Here is a 15,029-nt window from a genome sequence, read left to right on the forward strand (position 1 = left end):
GCTAGGGATAGGTATTGTTACTGCTACTCATATAATTTATTTTTAACATTTTTAATTAATATCTGATACTTAATACATTTCAATATTATTGTATAGACTTTAACAATTATTCATATTACTAACATTAAAAATATTTATTATTTATTTTAATGGCATAACTTGCAAGTTATTAATTTTATTTGATCAAGTTATACCAAAGTTATTTTACACAATTTGTATTGGTAGCAATGGTAGGTACCTATAGTAAATCATAAGATACCTACCCACAAATGTAGGCGACCGATGTGCAGCAGTAGACGCCTAAATAAATTTATCTATCAATTATAATTATACAACTATATATTAGAGAAGATCAGACGTTTCACAAGCGTTTGACCGAGTCTGGCACACAGGGCTTCTATTCAAGTTGAAACTCATCCAGCTGTCCATCTAGTTATTATCTTATACTTAAGTCCTACTTTGAAAATCGTTTCTTATCGGTACGTTACGGTTCATCAGTTTCTTCACCAAAACCCATAAATGCAGGAGTTCCCCAGGGTGCAGTCACTATTCCTTTGCTATTTAATATTTTCATATCTGATCAACCCACACTATACCTACTAGCCTCACCGCTGATGTTGTCGATTTGGCTGTAGTCAATTTGCACCAAAATTAACCCAAAATATTTACAACACGTGTAATTTGCACCATTTTTTTAAAAATGCGTTTGTAATTTGCACCAAAATAAAGATATGTAATTTTCACCATATTCAGGTAGTAAGAAATAGGAATTGTAATTTGTACCAAAATTAAAATCGATTATTTTTTCGATATTATTTTGATACCTAGTACAAACTTATAAGTTTTTATATCCTAATATAAATTTAGCTTAGTTTTTATTTATAAAATAGCTGAGCTTATACACATATTGATGTAAGTAGGTACTAAGTTTATATAAAATTGTATAATTATGAATATAAAAAAAAGTTGGCCAATTAAAAAAATTATATGTTATAAAATCGTATTATTATTATTATTAAAATTATTATTGTCATTCGTATCAATCTAGTCTTGACGTCTACGAAGATACCGAGGCAAAATCGAATAAATAAATAATCATTTTAGTGCAAATTACAAATTCTATTTTTGACTACCTGATGGTGGTGCAAATTACATACCCTTATTTTGGTGCAAATTACAAACTCCCGTCGATTTACTATTATACCTATAGCCAATAGTCACGATCCAACTGTTGCTTCCTCTCACATCCGAGAACATCTATCCCTCCCCGATAAGTGGTATAAGGAGTGGGGTGTGAGAATAAACGAATCTAAATCTGTACACTGTACCTATCTACACTCTTGGGAAGGGAATATGCCCTAACATATTGCTTTAAATGAGTAAATCATGCCAACCGCGCAGAGCATCTATAGGCATTATTATAGATCAACCTCTTACCAGGTCTCTTCATCTTCGTAACAAACTTCTATCCTTAAACAATTGATTTCGTCTTCTTCGCTCTCTCTTAACCTCTAGCTTTTTAGCAAGTTCTGCGTATAACATTGTATTATCGGTACAAACCCTGATAAATAATATTTAAAATTCAAATATGTGTAAAAAAACTTGCATGGAGGGCTATGGGCAAAAGTATAAAACTAAAGTGGCTAGTCGGCCCAAGCCCCCCTAATGGCGCCCATGGGCGCTGGCATATATCATATGACATGTACAGATTTAGTGAATGCATTATGCAAATAATAATTAATAGGTATGTATATAATATTACGGTCAATATTAATATGTTATAATATTATGTAATAGTCGTGTAACTAATTTATACTATAGTTACTAGCCACTTGGTAGCCAAGTAGGTTATATATACTTATGCAAACCGTTTCTACATAACATATATATGTATTGCACTATTGCAACTGTTATGCAATGCTTCAAATATAGCTAGGCATATTGCTAGTGTGGTAGAAGCTGGTTGGGATGGATATCTGTCGTTCGTGTGTTGAGTGTATAGGTATACTATCATATTTAATAATAGGTATCTAATTTTTAATATCAACTATAATATTATATTAAGTAGACATTTGGAATATTCGGTACCTAGCTACTAAATAATAAATACATTTTTGTTTGGTACTTATTTAAATATTATTCGTATTTTAATATCTCTACCTGTTAAGAGAATGCCAGTGCACTTTTTGTTTTTTCTCTTTAGCCCACGCTCGACATAAACAAAACGCATTTACGCAGAATCATTTTTCTATGTATTTAAGTTTAGTAAAATCGCCAATTACAAAAAAGATATAGAATATTATTTTTGATGGAATGATGACATATCGATTCGTCTAAATATTATCTCAAAACTATTTAAACATAATTTAAATATTTACAACATTTTTTTGTTTATTTTGAAAGTCGAATACAAAATCAATCAATAACAAAATACCTATAATATCGATATATCATTCCCTCAAAAATATTGTTCTTCGTCTTCTTTGTAATGGGTGATTTTACTTTAAGACTACTATAATAAAAGCATAAAAAAAATGATTCTGCGTAAATGCGTTTTGGCTACGTTGAGCGTGGGCCAGAGAGAAAAAATAAATATAGTGCGCTGACATTCTTAAACAAAAATATTTACGATGGACCCCTCTCTCGGGGAAATGTTCGATGGTGCTTTAGGTAGGTATAGTATTATATTATATTATCATATTACATTATATCAGCTATATTATAATATAGCCGATATATGTATAGATGCGGTATAAGTATTGCAGATTCATTATAAAACATATTAAAATATTAATTATATATCGTCACTAAATATGTTGATATAATAATAATAATATTATACAGTGTGATTGATTTATCAAATAATACTCATTATTTAAAAAAAATATTTACTTTTCTCAAAATATTTTTTGACATGGTTTCAAGTTGTTAAAAACCCACCGTTTATATTAAAAAATTATATTTTTAAATATTTTTTAAGTTTTTTACTTTTTTGAATGACAACATAGAGTTTTAATTTCATATTCCAAAGCAGAATATTTTTCTAAGTATTTTGATTCATAAAAATCGAATTTAGGGCTAGTAGTTTATGAGTTTTAAGTATTTAAAGTTTAGATTGGCAGAGTGGAGTGGTACGGGGGTTACCCCGCAAAATGTTTGTCCATTACTCTGCTTGTCTAAACTTTAAATACTTATAACTCATAAACTACTCCTCCTAAATTCGATTTTTATGAATCAAAATACTTAGAAAAATATTCTGCTTTGGAATATGAAATTAAAACTGTTGTCATTCAAAAAAGTAAAAAACTTAAAAAATATTTAAAAATGTAATTTTTTAATAAAAACGTTGGTTTTTGAACAACTTGAAACTATGTAAAAAAATATTTTGAAAAAAGTCAATGCTTTTTTAAATAATGAGTGTTGTTTGATTAATGAATCACCCTGTATATTATATAAGTACCTAAATATGTGATATGTGTATGAACACAAGTGAATTCGACGAGTGATGACCCAGTTTGTCTACCCGGCCGATTTTTCCAATTACTTAATATATTCTTATAGGTATTAGGTATAATATAATATTATACTACATTGTTATACAACTAAAAACAGTGTGCCTGTATATACATAATCGTTTCGTCATTATTAAAACATGTAGACAGTATATAGTGTATATATACCCATTACCCATATTCAAACCTTTCACTTGGGACAATCTCGGTTATTACGACCACTGCACTGGCACGGGTAGGTGTACACTTGTCTAGTGACTAAACGGCAGCATAATAATAAATATTATGTTGATTTTCTGATTTTCATACACTTCACGCACATGCCACATATTATTATCTGTACCAGTGGCGGCGTGAACTATTTTATTTCATGAGGCAAGTATATATGCTCGACCACCACCACCTAAATATTATCACACAGACGCTTCATAACTTATATTTTATAATATATTAATAAAATAATAACGATACAACTTTATAGTGTTTCCGGTTTCGTGCAGTTACCACGATACCACGTTATAGTACACACTACACATAGTGTATTTCCACTTTCCAGTAACCGTGAGGTACAAATCATCCTAATTATTATATAATTAGTATAAATAGTATTAGTTGACCACTTGACCATATGTGTATTTTAATATCCATTCAAGGAGGTACCACCACCTAATCGGTCGTGAGGCAATTGCCTCATGAAACACCCTATCACGCCGCCACTGATCTGTACTTCACCCAACCGCTGTTTATGCGATTCGGGTAAATGTACTGATTTGCATACTTACCTATTTGTTTTCTCTCTCTGGCCGACGCGCAACGTAGCAAATTTACGTTTAGCAGAACCTATCCTAGCTGTGTTATTTCTTTTAATAAATTAATATTGGAGTGAATTCGCCTATTTTCAAACTTCAAAAGTTAAGAACATTTCCTGCAGTATTCCCACATTAGTTATTTTATGATATTTTTATATTTATTTAAGTTACAAACTTAAATTGTTACAATTTAAAAATGGTTATGAATTGTATAAAAATTTAAATGTTTCAAAAAAAACCGACACAGGTAATGTTCTTAGTTTCTTACTTTATTTGATCAAAGTTTAATATCAAATAAATTCACTATACTATTATAAGCAAGAATTAAGATATTATTATTCGTGAATTCGTAATAATTAAAAGTATCGAAACTGGGTTAGTTCTGCTAAACACATAAATTTATCATGATGTTGCGCACGGGTCAGAGAAAGAAAACAAACGATGCGCTGAAATTCTTTTAATTTACAGTCTGCGAACTACGATCATCACTGCATATGATGCTGATGATCAGAATGTAGCCACGAATCTTGCAAATTATCATAAACATTGAATGTTTCTCATTACTTTTTTTTTACCATAGTAATATAGTATACTATTGTCTATAATCAATGGTGCTATGTTATAATATGTTTATAACATTTAGACCAGTGGCGTATTTATGGGGGTGGCTGAGGGGACTTCAGCCCCCCCCCCCCCGAAATTCAGGAATTGTTTATGAAGTCTGCTTATTCTGTCATATCAGATGTAAATTTTCTAACTCATATTGGCTGAATTGGGAATTTCAGTTGGAGAAAATACCACAGACCCCCCCAAAAATAGATATCTAAATACGCCCCCCTGATTTAGACCACACCACAACACAATTGATATAGGTATGTAAATACATGAATAGGTATGATATTATTTACTATGAATTTTCATTATCCTATTTTTTTTTTTTATATATAGTGTGGTTTATATTTTATAGGATGAATTGGTCTCATCGTGTGTAGGTATGCATTACACCATTGTTTTCGTTTGTATTTTTATAACTTCTCGGAAACGCAATTATTATGAAACATAATAGTATTGTTTTGTCGACAACAATTAGTGAACAAGAGTTTCGTGTTAGTGCCAAGTGGGAGCCGGAAGGTCGACGGTTTTGGTAGATACCTACTTTTAAGGTGGCGCGAGTAAGCGAGTCTTCGTTTTGGCACGGTAACCGGAAAGTCGGAAAAACAAAAAACACCTGTTCGAAAAGTCGCCCTTGAAAATGCGTCGTATCGTCGGACGTTTCTCACGACGCTCGCGCGATAACGGCCGTCGGGCTGATAAGACGTGATAAGTACCGTCGTCGGTGTGGTACCTACCACAATATCGCGAACGGCCAAAACACGGTGACCGACGACCTTGCTGCGCTTTGTTTATAAATAAATCTGCTACCAGTCGTGGCCTGTCGAGGTACGACGCGCCACTCACTCTCGGTGGCCCGCGGACTGTCTTTGTGCGCAATATTGCGCAAAGTCGTTAGTTTCATTGGTATTACGGCGACGACGGTGGCGCGGCTCAGCGTCGTCGGATTGACGATCGCGGAATGGTGAAATGATTGCCATTCGTGTTTAGTTGGGAGTGTTGGAGCGAGCGACCGTCGAAGGCCGATACCCACAGTCGATATGGATTCGTTTTTGGACCTTTTCGACCCGGGCACCAGTCCCCCGACCAATTGCGATGTATGGCCAGAAGACAACGACGACGACGACGACACCCGTCTGCCACCCGAACCGCAAATGGGCAACGTCGAGTACAAGCTCAAGCTGACCAGTCCGTCGAAATTGCGCTTCGAACATCTAGTCACCCAGGTGAGACCCTTGGTTACAATATACTTGTCGTTTTCAACCAAATGCATTGTATATCATTTTCCATGTCAATTTTGTGTTAGCTGAAATGGAGGCTCAGAGAGGGACACGGCGAAGCCATATACGAGATTGGTGTCGAGGATACAGGGAGACTCACCGGATTGTCTTCTGATGACATGAAGTCCAGTCTGATCACTCTGGATCAAATGGCCCACAAACTCGGCGCCACCACATCAGTGTTACGAGAAAGATCTGTTAGAAAAGACAAAATAGTTGCGGAAGTTTTAGTTCGAAAGGTTTTTATCTTTTATACAAAATTATTATTTATAGGTATGCTTTCCATTTTTATACGACTATACTCATTAGTCTCTACATAAAAAAATTGTTTATCCTATAAAAAAAAGACAATATATTAACTAATATTTATTTTTATTTTTTTGATTGGTTAAGCATCAGTTACATGGGTTATTAGCTTTAACAAAAACATTTAACTATTAATGTATGAATTTTGTTTTATGCATTATATAATTTACCTACTAGGTAATTTAAATTGAATTTAAGTAATATTTTTATCTTTAATCATTTTATAATCTAATGGTAGTGCAAAAATTTGAAGGATATATGCTATTCATTACATCATATTTCTCAACGTTTTAGATAATTTATAAACTGGTGGTTTTCCTTAAAAAAAAGTGTATAGGTGCATATTCTTAGAGTAAATTAAAATACTACTTTATTTATTGATTCTAAAGTCGAAAAATTATACATCGATGCCTATTTAAAAACAATAAAATGTTTACTTTCAAATTTTTTTATCCATGTCATTCAATTTGTTTAAATGAAGGTCAAGTTCATAATTTAACGAAAAAGGCCATTAGAAGAAAAAAAACTGATGATCATACAATAAATAAATTAATCAAATTTCTATATAAAATAACTTTATTTGGCTTTATTAAATTTTTATAGGTTCTTTCACATTGTTTTTTTAATGAATATTTAGATTACATTTTAATGTAATAATGTAAAAAAGATTTTCATTTAACTTCACTCTACAGTATTCTTTGATATTATTATGAAAGTAATTTTATTGTTCTTTGATTAATCTTTTCAAATTTTGATTTACAGTAGAATAACAACTAAAAAGATAATTATTTTATCATATTATGCCTTATTGTCATTTTGTTGTCAAAGATTTTGAAGATAATTTTTTCATGATTGCCCACAAAAATGTGAGTTCATCACGTATAAATAATAAATATCAAGGTCATAGCTGATACCTCAGCTAGTCTATAATCTGTATCTAAAAAAAATTTAAAAATTTAAGGTGTTGGAGTTGAAAGTAATTAGATAACTATTTGTAATCAGTACATTTTTATTAGTTGGAAAGACATTGGTATAAGTTTAAAATATTAATTCTTTTATGATTTAAAAAAATGAGTAAAGCTAGGTTTAATAATATATAAATATCCATAATAAAGTATTTTAGTTACTATTTAAAACAATTACAAATCACATTAATTGTGTTATAAGGTATATAGTTGAAAAGAGGATGTTAAATATTTTAATAATATAATAACTATGAAATTTTTATGATACCTTTTAATATAATCCTGAAAAGAATTTAGCTGAGTATATAAAAAATGCCACCTATTTTTAGACCATAAATTTATTTTAATACAATTTGTATGATTTAGGTTCCCGATGACCAAGAATGTATTGAAGTAATGGTTGCTGTATTGGGAGGCGCAGATGCTGGCAAGTCTACTCTTCTTGGGGTCTTAGCACATGGTGAATTTGATAACGGCCGTGGTAGTGCGCGGTTAAATGTTTTAAGACATTTACATGAACTTAGATCTGGACGAACTTCTTCCATATCTCATGAAATTCTCGGTTTTGATGCTGAGGTAATTAAAATGTATTACATTTTATGAATTTATAAATAATAAATAGATTAAGATTAATATTCTTAAATTTAAATTAAACAGAGTCAGGGTTACAGCCTTTAGTAGGTATTATATTTATTACATATATTCTATATGTACCTATACAAAAAAAATGAATTACCTATCACCTGGTTACTTTTAAAATTAATGATTAAACATAAAATAATATAATACTATAATAATCAAAACAGAAAAAATATTTAAATAAATAATCTGAACATATTTTTTAGTTTTTTAAATATTTTAATCACAAATAAGTTTACCATCCTTTTTATAACTATTACAACTAATATTTTATTGTTTTAAAGGGCGATGTTATTAACTACCAAAAGGCACGTACAGCTGAAGAGATTAGAGATCGTTCATCTAAGTTGATCACATTCCTTGATCTCGCTGGACATAAAAAATATCTTAAAACTACTGTAGCTGGTTTGAGTGGTTACTGTCCAAATCATGTTATGTTAGTTGTAAGCAGTCCTGCTGTAAATGTTTCTAGTCCTACTCAATTAGACATGACCAAAGAGCATATGGATTTAGCACTTGCTCTTAGGCTCCCGTTTTGCATTGTTGTTACGAAGACTGACATTACTCCTGCAGATAATACAATCAATTGGTTGGAGTCTGTATTGAAATCAATTGGGCGTCGAAAAGTAAATTATATCATATTATGTTTGTTATTTAATTAAGAATCTATAAAGTTTATAAATACATCATTTTAAATTTCAGGTTCCTCTTGTTATTAAATCTGACGATGATGTCATTACTGCAAGTTCAGCACAGCCAACGCAAAATGTTGTGCCTATATTCACCATATCCAGTGTTACTGGTGAAAATTTAGATTTACTCACTAGGTTTTTATATGTTTTACCACCGAGTTTAAGTATAAAAGAAAAAGAGAGATTGGAACAGGTACTATAATATTATTTTCTTTTATTAATTTTAAGTGTGGTGCACGCCAAGGTTGGTAAAAAATGTATTGCACCACCACTAAATTATTAATAGAATGTATGATACAATTAATATGTTGAATACTATTTGGTCATAAACTTTTTTTAGTATGTTATCAAAGCAATATTTAGGACTTAAATTGCAAATTGTCTTGTTAGTACATTGTTGAGTGTCTGTAACTAGTAATTTTGATCCAGTTTATTAATTATATTTTCTCAAGTGTTTGAAAATAATATTATTAAATTTTTCTAAACATAAAATATATATATGCCATTTTATTTTTCCTATTGTTGATTATTTATTTTACTTTAAAAGATAACTAATTAGTAAAGCATGAAATATTTTGGGTTTAAACTTTATTTTAAATTTTCCCTACTTTTCAATAGAGCCAGAAAATGATTTTGTTTTTATTTATTTTGAAAATGGTAAAAGTTTTCTAGTTTTCTAGATAGTTCCTCGATTTTTTTACATTATTATGTGTATTATATTAAATTTAGAACATAATATAATACCACATTTGTTGTTATTTTGATACTTCTAATTTGTCTATAATGGTACATATGTTGTGAGTGACCAATAAAACATTTTGGCGTGTACTTCAAAATTAAAAATATTATTGCGCTTAACACAAGAATTATTGTATCGCTTACTTCCTTTATTAATTGATAAGAAAACTTAAAAATTTCAATGCATCAAATTCTGTCGTTTACTATTCTTTTTTTTCATACCTCTTGTTTAAAGTTTAATCATTGATACCATGTTATAAAATAATGGTATCACTAAATATAAACTAGGTATGAGCTTGGTAGAGTATTGTCTACAATATTTTAAATCTAATGTCACTCATTGCAGATAGCCTTTTAAAATATATGTTTAATAATTATGATTATACGTATAGATACAATGCTATTTAATTATAGTTTTGTAAATTTGTGTAGCACCATACAACTACATACGGCTGCAATATATTTTTTATCTGTCAAATCATACCAAATTTTAAAACATCCCCGGTAATATAATTTTATTTTTTTTAGGAATGTTGTCAATTCCAAATAGATGAGATTTTTAAAGTTCCAGAAATTGGTACAATTGTTGGTGGTGTACTTACGCAAGGTGTTGTCAATATAGCCTCAGAACTAGTCATAGGTATGAAATAATCAATTTATTATGCTGGTTATAATTTTTAAAAAATGTATGCAACAAATTTAAGTTTATTTTATTTTTAGGTCCTCTTGATAATGGAACATTTGTTCCAGTTACTGTACAGTCTATACACAGAAATAAAGCTCCATGTCGTGTAGTAAAAGCAACGCAGAGTGCTTCATTAAGCTTAGAAAAAGTTATTCCAGGCTTGAGGAATGGCATGGTGCTTTTGGGATTAGGCGTGAACCATAGTGCCTGTATATTCTTTCAGGTATGGGCAGTGTTGTAAAAAATACTTTTAAAAAGTATTTAAGTAATTACTCAAATACTTATAAAATAAAGTATTTAAAATACCACCCAAATACTATCTATAGTAAAGTATTTGACATAATTTTCAAATACAAAACAAAAAAATCAATTTAATTCTGAATCATTCATAATATATTAATATATAATATTAATCGAACATTTGTGTGTTGCATTTTAAGAACATAATTTGTTCGAAATGCTTATCAGTCATATTAGTTCTTTTTTTGGTGATTGTTGCACCACCAACACTAAACACTCTCTCTACTGACGCACTGCTAGGTAGTAGGTACACCGATAACGTACCGTTGCGAATTGCGATCGTCGTCGACAATAAACAGACGGTTTCTCGGAGTAAAACATATTTAGTTAGGCTATTAATAGACAAAAACTAAAACCGATATTGAATTGTTCATAAATGATAAAATAATATTATATTTATAATATTATTATGACATTATTATTATTTGACAATGAATAAAGAATTAAAGGAATAAAAAAATTATTCAATAAAATAGTATTCAATACTAATAAAATGTATTTAAAATACCGTTCAAACACTTCAAAAATAAAAGTATTTTAAAAAGTATTGAATACGTAAAAAAGTATTTGAATACTTTTATTCAAATACTTTTACTCAAATACTTTACAACACTGGGTATGGGTACAATTTAGTTGCGCTGAACTATTTTTTATCATTTGGATTTGATTTGCAGGCTAGAATTGTGGTGCTTTATCATGCGACTTCCATACACAATGGATTTCAAACTACTGTACACATTGGGAATATACGACAAACTGCTGCTATTGTTGCTATCATGGAGTGTGATAAACGGGGCATGCACACTAATGATTCTGCATCAGTGATATTTAAGTTTGCGCGTCATCCAGAATATGTAACAGAAGGCATGAGGTTATTATTCAGAGAAGGTCAGACTAAAGGAATTGGGATTGTTACACAGGTGTTTGATTTACAAGTAGTGGCAGGATGAATATTATGTTTGTACAGTACTGACATTTGATATTTACACAGAGGGATATACTAATATAAAGTACTTATGGACTAAAATTTGATAATATAAATTTTTTGTAATGTTGTGTTGTATATTATATATTTTACTTAATACAACGTATAAAAATTTTATCTATAGTTAAAACAATATATTCTTAGAATAACTATAATATTAAACTTTAAATAACATATCTTTACTTGAGATTCAAGATTATTACATTTTATTTCTTTAACACTTTATGGTTTCCCTATATAATATTCATTTTCAATGATTAAAGAAAACCATGTTAAGTTATTTATGAAAAAAATTAAAATATAATTAAATGTATATTATTTTAGGAACACAACATTTTTTAAATTTAATATTCTTGTTATGTTTAATTATCAGCTATCATTTTATGAACAAGTTTAATTGAAAATGGTTTTTAATTTTGTATTGTGTAATTTTTTACAAATACATCAATGAAGTAAATTGGAATATCGGTTAAGTTTTAAGAGGTAAATTGAACATTGTTTGGAAATATGATTCTACATATTAAGAATTTATTTAATATTTTTATTGTGTAATATGATAATTACCATTTTTATGAACTTAATCAAAAAAAGTATATATAAAAAAATTTGTTGTATAATATGTTAATTTTTTAATATTTAAACATGTAAAAATACCAAATGTATACATAATGGGTTTTTCATATGTTTTAAATAATTTTAAATATTTAATACAATATATTTATGTACCATACAATATAAATAAGATAATATATTTTTAAATCAAGCAATGTAGTTTAAATTTTAGATTTATCTTTTAATGTATAAATTTAGAGAACTTAAGAAATAACTCAAATAACTAGAATGTATGTTTCCAATTTTTATTTAGTTATTATTTTTTTAAATGTGTAGTGTAGAAATAATTTTCTGTAAGAAAAGTAGTCCTAACACTTAAATTTAGTTGCAAAGAGGTAAACCTGAGATGAAGGAATGAAGTACAAAAAATAATTTTAACTTATAATTTAAGTATTTATATTTTATAGTCTAGTTTTTAATTTAATATTCAAACATTAAACTATTTGAATAGGAAACCATTTTATTAGCTAAGTAAATATTAATATTATCTTAAGTTTTTTTAGTTTTAATGTGATAATGTTTCTACTTGTATTCTATATAGCAATTAATACAGCTTAACAAATAATATTAAATACATCATTTATTAATACTTATTTATTGTTTTTGTTTATTTTAGTTTCTAAGTGGAACAATTATTAATGTATTGATTTTAACATTGTAAAATAACATGGTATAATGGCAACAAACTGAAATATTGTAGGGTCTTGCATCGTTGTTTCCAACTCGTCTCATGATAGACTATATTATGCTAATAATGACTCAACCAGTGAAAAACGGCTAATTTGATGTTGATGATCAGTTTGGTATAAGTATGATTTGCATAGTGTAACAGATAGCACTGACTTTTGGAATAACTTTTGTTCAAATTAATATTTTTTTTTCTTTCATTAGTGACCCTAGTGCTAGGTAAATGTACAACACATTTTTTTATGTTTATTTTTTAGTACTGAAAATAGAAAATTTTAATTTAATAAAAAAATTTGGTACTTGTTTGATATCGCCCCGCCAATCTTGTTTGTTATCGTTCCCCCATATAGTTTTCGTGTTTAGCTCATGGTAGATGATCTATTTTGAAAAATATTTTAGGAAATAACTACACTTTGCGAGACATTTTATATCATACTAATATAATATCAAATAAATTAGTACGTTGCTGGCTTTATAAAATATAATAATAAAAAGATATTTCTGAGTTCTGGCCTCCTTTGTAAATTTATAATTATAATTAATTTTTTTTAAATTTTTAATTGTATTATTATATATTTTATTTATGGCTGGGCTATAACAAACAAGTACAAACAATTTTTTGGATAAATTCAAAATAGCCTATTTATGAATCTGATTATAAGAACAATTTTGATTATAAAAAGATTTATCTAAGTCAAGTAGTTATTTTTTAGAATTTTTTAAAAATTCAATATTTTTTTGGTTAAATTAATTTGGAATGTAATTACTTTTTTAAAAATATGATTTTTGAGAATTTGCTGACATGAGTATATTTCTTAAATTATTAATCTATCATATAATACTAAAAGAATTTTGTCAGGTCTTTCTATTACACTCTGTATATCATTAAATCTATTATTATACCATTTTATTTTATCATGTACCTATTTTACAATGATGTGATTTTTCTGTTTAACATAATAATCGTTCAAGGCAGTAACATGCTTCGATTTTTTGCTTAGTTTTCTTTTCTGATAGGAAAGTGAATCTATAGCTGTTTGTATGTTGAGAGGTCTTAAGTAAATAATTTACAGTATTTTTTAGTTATTTACTCTGATGACCTATGTCAGACACTCTGACACAACATATAATATAGATAAAAAACTCCTATCACATAATATTTTGTTTCTTAATGTGGTTCAATCTGTCGTCTTTGTTATAAATAAAGCCTATTAATATTTTGTGCTACAGTATGCTAATCACATCATGGAAAATTTAGTTAGGAATTAGGTACCTCCATTTTAATGTAAACTAAACTTTAGATTCAGAGCGTAATGAAAGAATGCATTGATTTTACAACTTAGTTGTTTTTCTGTTTATCATCGAATTTTGTGGCAGTAAAATTTCCGATTATCTTCTTTAATATAGGTAGTATGGAACATAAATTCTAGTCGACACCACCTGGAATAAACTATACCTATTGAACTACCGATCGAAAACTATAAAGACATTTTACCAATTAATTTAAATAAAATCAAGCGCAAGTACAAATATCAAGGTCTTGCATGCGTCCTTCTAAAATATTCAATTCATATTAAATTTTGAATTGACTTACTCTATTAAATCATGAACGGCATACTTACGTAGCATTTAAATTTTTCAGTAATATCTCAAACGGTAGGTAACTCGGCGTTTTGAATTGACGTTTCAGCTACACAACAGCTGTCGTGATATGTCATGTAATTACACCTACATTTCTAATTTATTCCTTCTAAAAGCCCCGAGATTGTTTTTAAATTTTTAATACGCCAAGATTTCAAATGTCAGTTTTTCAGTTGAAAACAATGTTGGCAATAAGCATGCGACACATTCCAATAGCGTCTAGAAATGGCATTCTGATATTTTTTAAACAATATTTATCACAATAAAAATGTTTTGTTTGGTAGATTAAATGAATTGTGAAACAGGCACATAATTTCAGTTTTTTTATCGCTGGTGCCTCCCCCTCCCATCAATTACCAAAAGACCAATATGCCTTGAAAGGAGGTACCTCCTAATTTTATTGTAAACCAATAGAAGCCAATAATAACTAACCTTAAATTGTTTTTTTAAGGTTTATTAAGGCTTCAACAACACAGGTTTTTAGCCAACTCTAATCAAATGTTAAACAAGAAAATGTAACCTTAAATTGTACGGCCGGTTTAATAGCTGCTGCTGATGTATAGTAT

General features: G+C 28.9%; 1 protein-coding gene across 1 annotated transcript; it reads left to right on the forward strand.

The window, feature by feature from the left end:
• The first annotated feature begins 5,654 nt into the window (after positions 1 to 5,654).
• LOC107163574 (GTP-binding protein 2) lies at positions 5,655 to 12,728 on the forward strand. The gene is made up of 8 exons (XM_015511040.2): positions 5,655 to 6,159; positions 6,240 to 6,452; positions 7,851 to 8,060; positions 8,408 to 8,749; positions 8,826 to 9,008; positions 10,082 to 10,193; positions 10,274 to 10,461; positions 11,213 to 12,728. Exons 1-8 carry the CDS (start codon positions 5,974 to 5,976, stop codon positions 11,486 to 11,488), a joined length of 1,710 nt encoding a protein of 569 aa, XP_015366526.1. The 5' UTR covers positions 5,655 to 5,973; the 3' UTR covers positions 11,489 to 12,728.
• Positions 12,729 to 15,029: the final 2,301 nt, after the last annotated feature.

The sequence above is a fragment of the Diuraphis noxia genome, unplaced genomic scaffold (assembly GCF_037042655.1).
Source record: "Diuraphis noxia isolate RWA-SAM2 unplaced genomic scaffold, SU_Dnox_SAM2 contig0005, whole genome shotgun sequence".
Taxonomy (NCBI): domain Eukaryota; kingdom Metazoa; phylum Arthropoda; class Insecta; order Hemiptera; family Aphididae; genus Diuraphis; species Diuraphis noxia.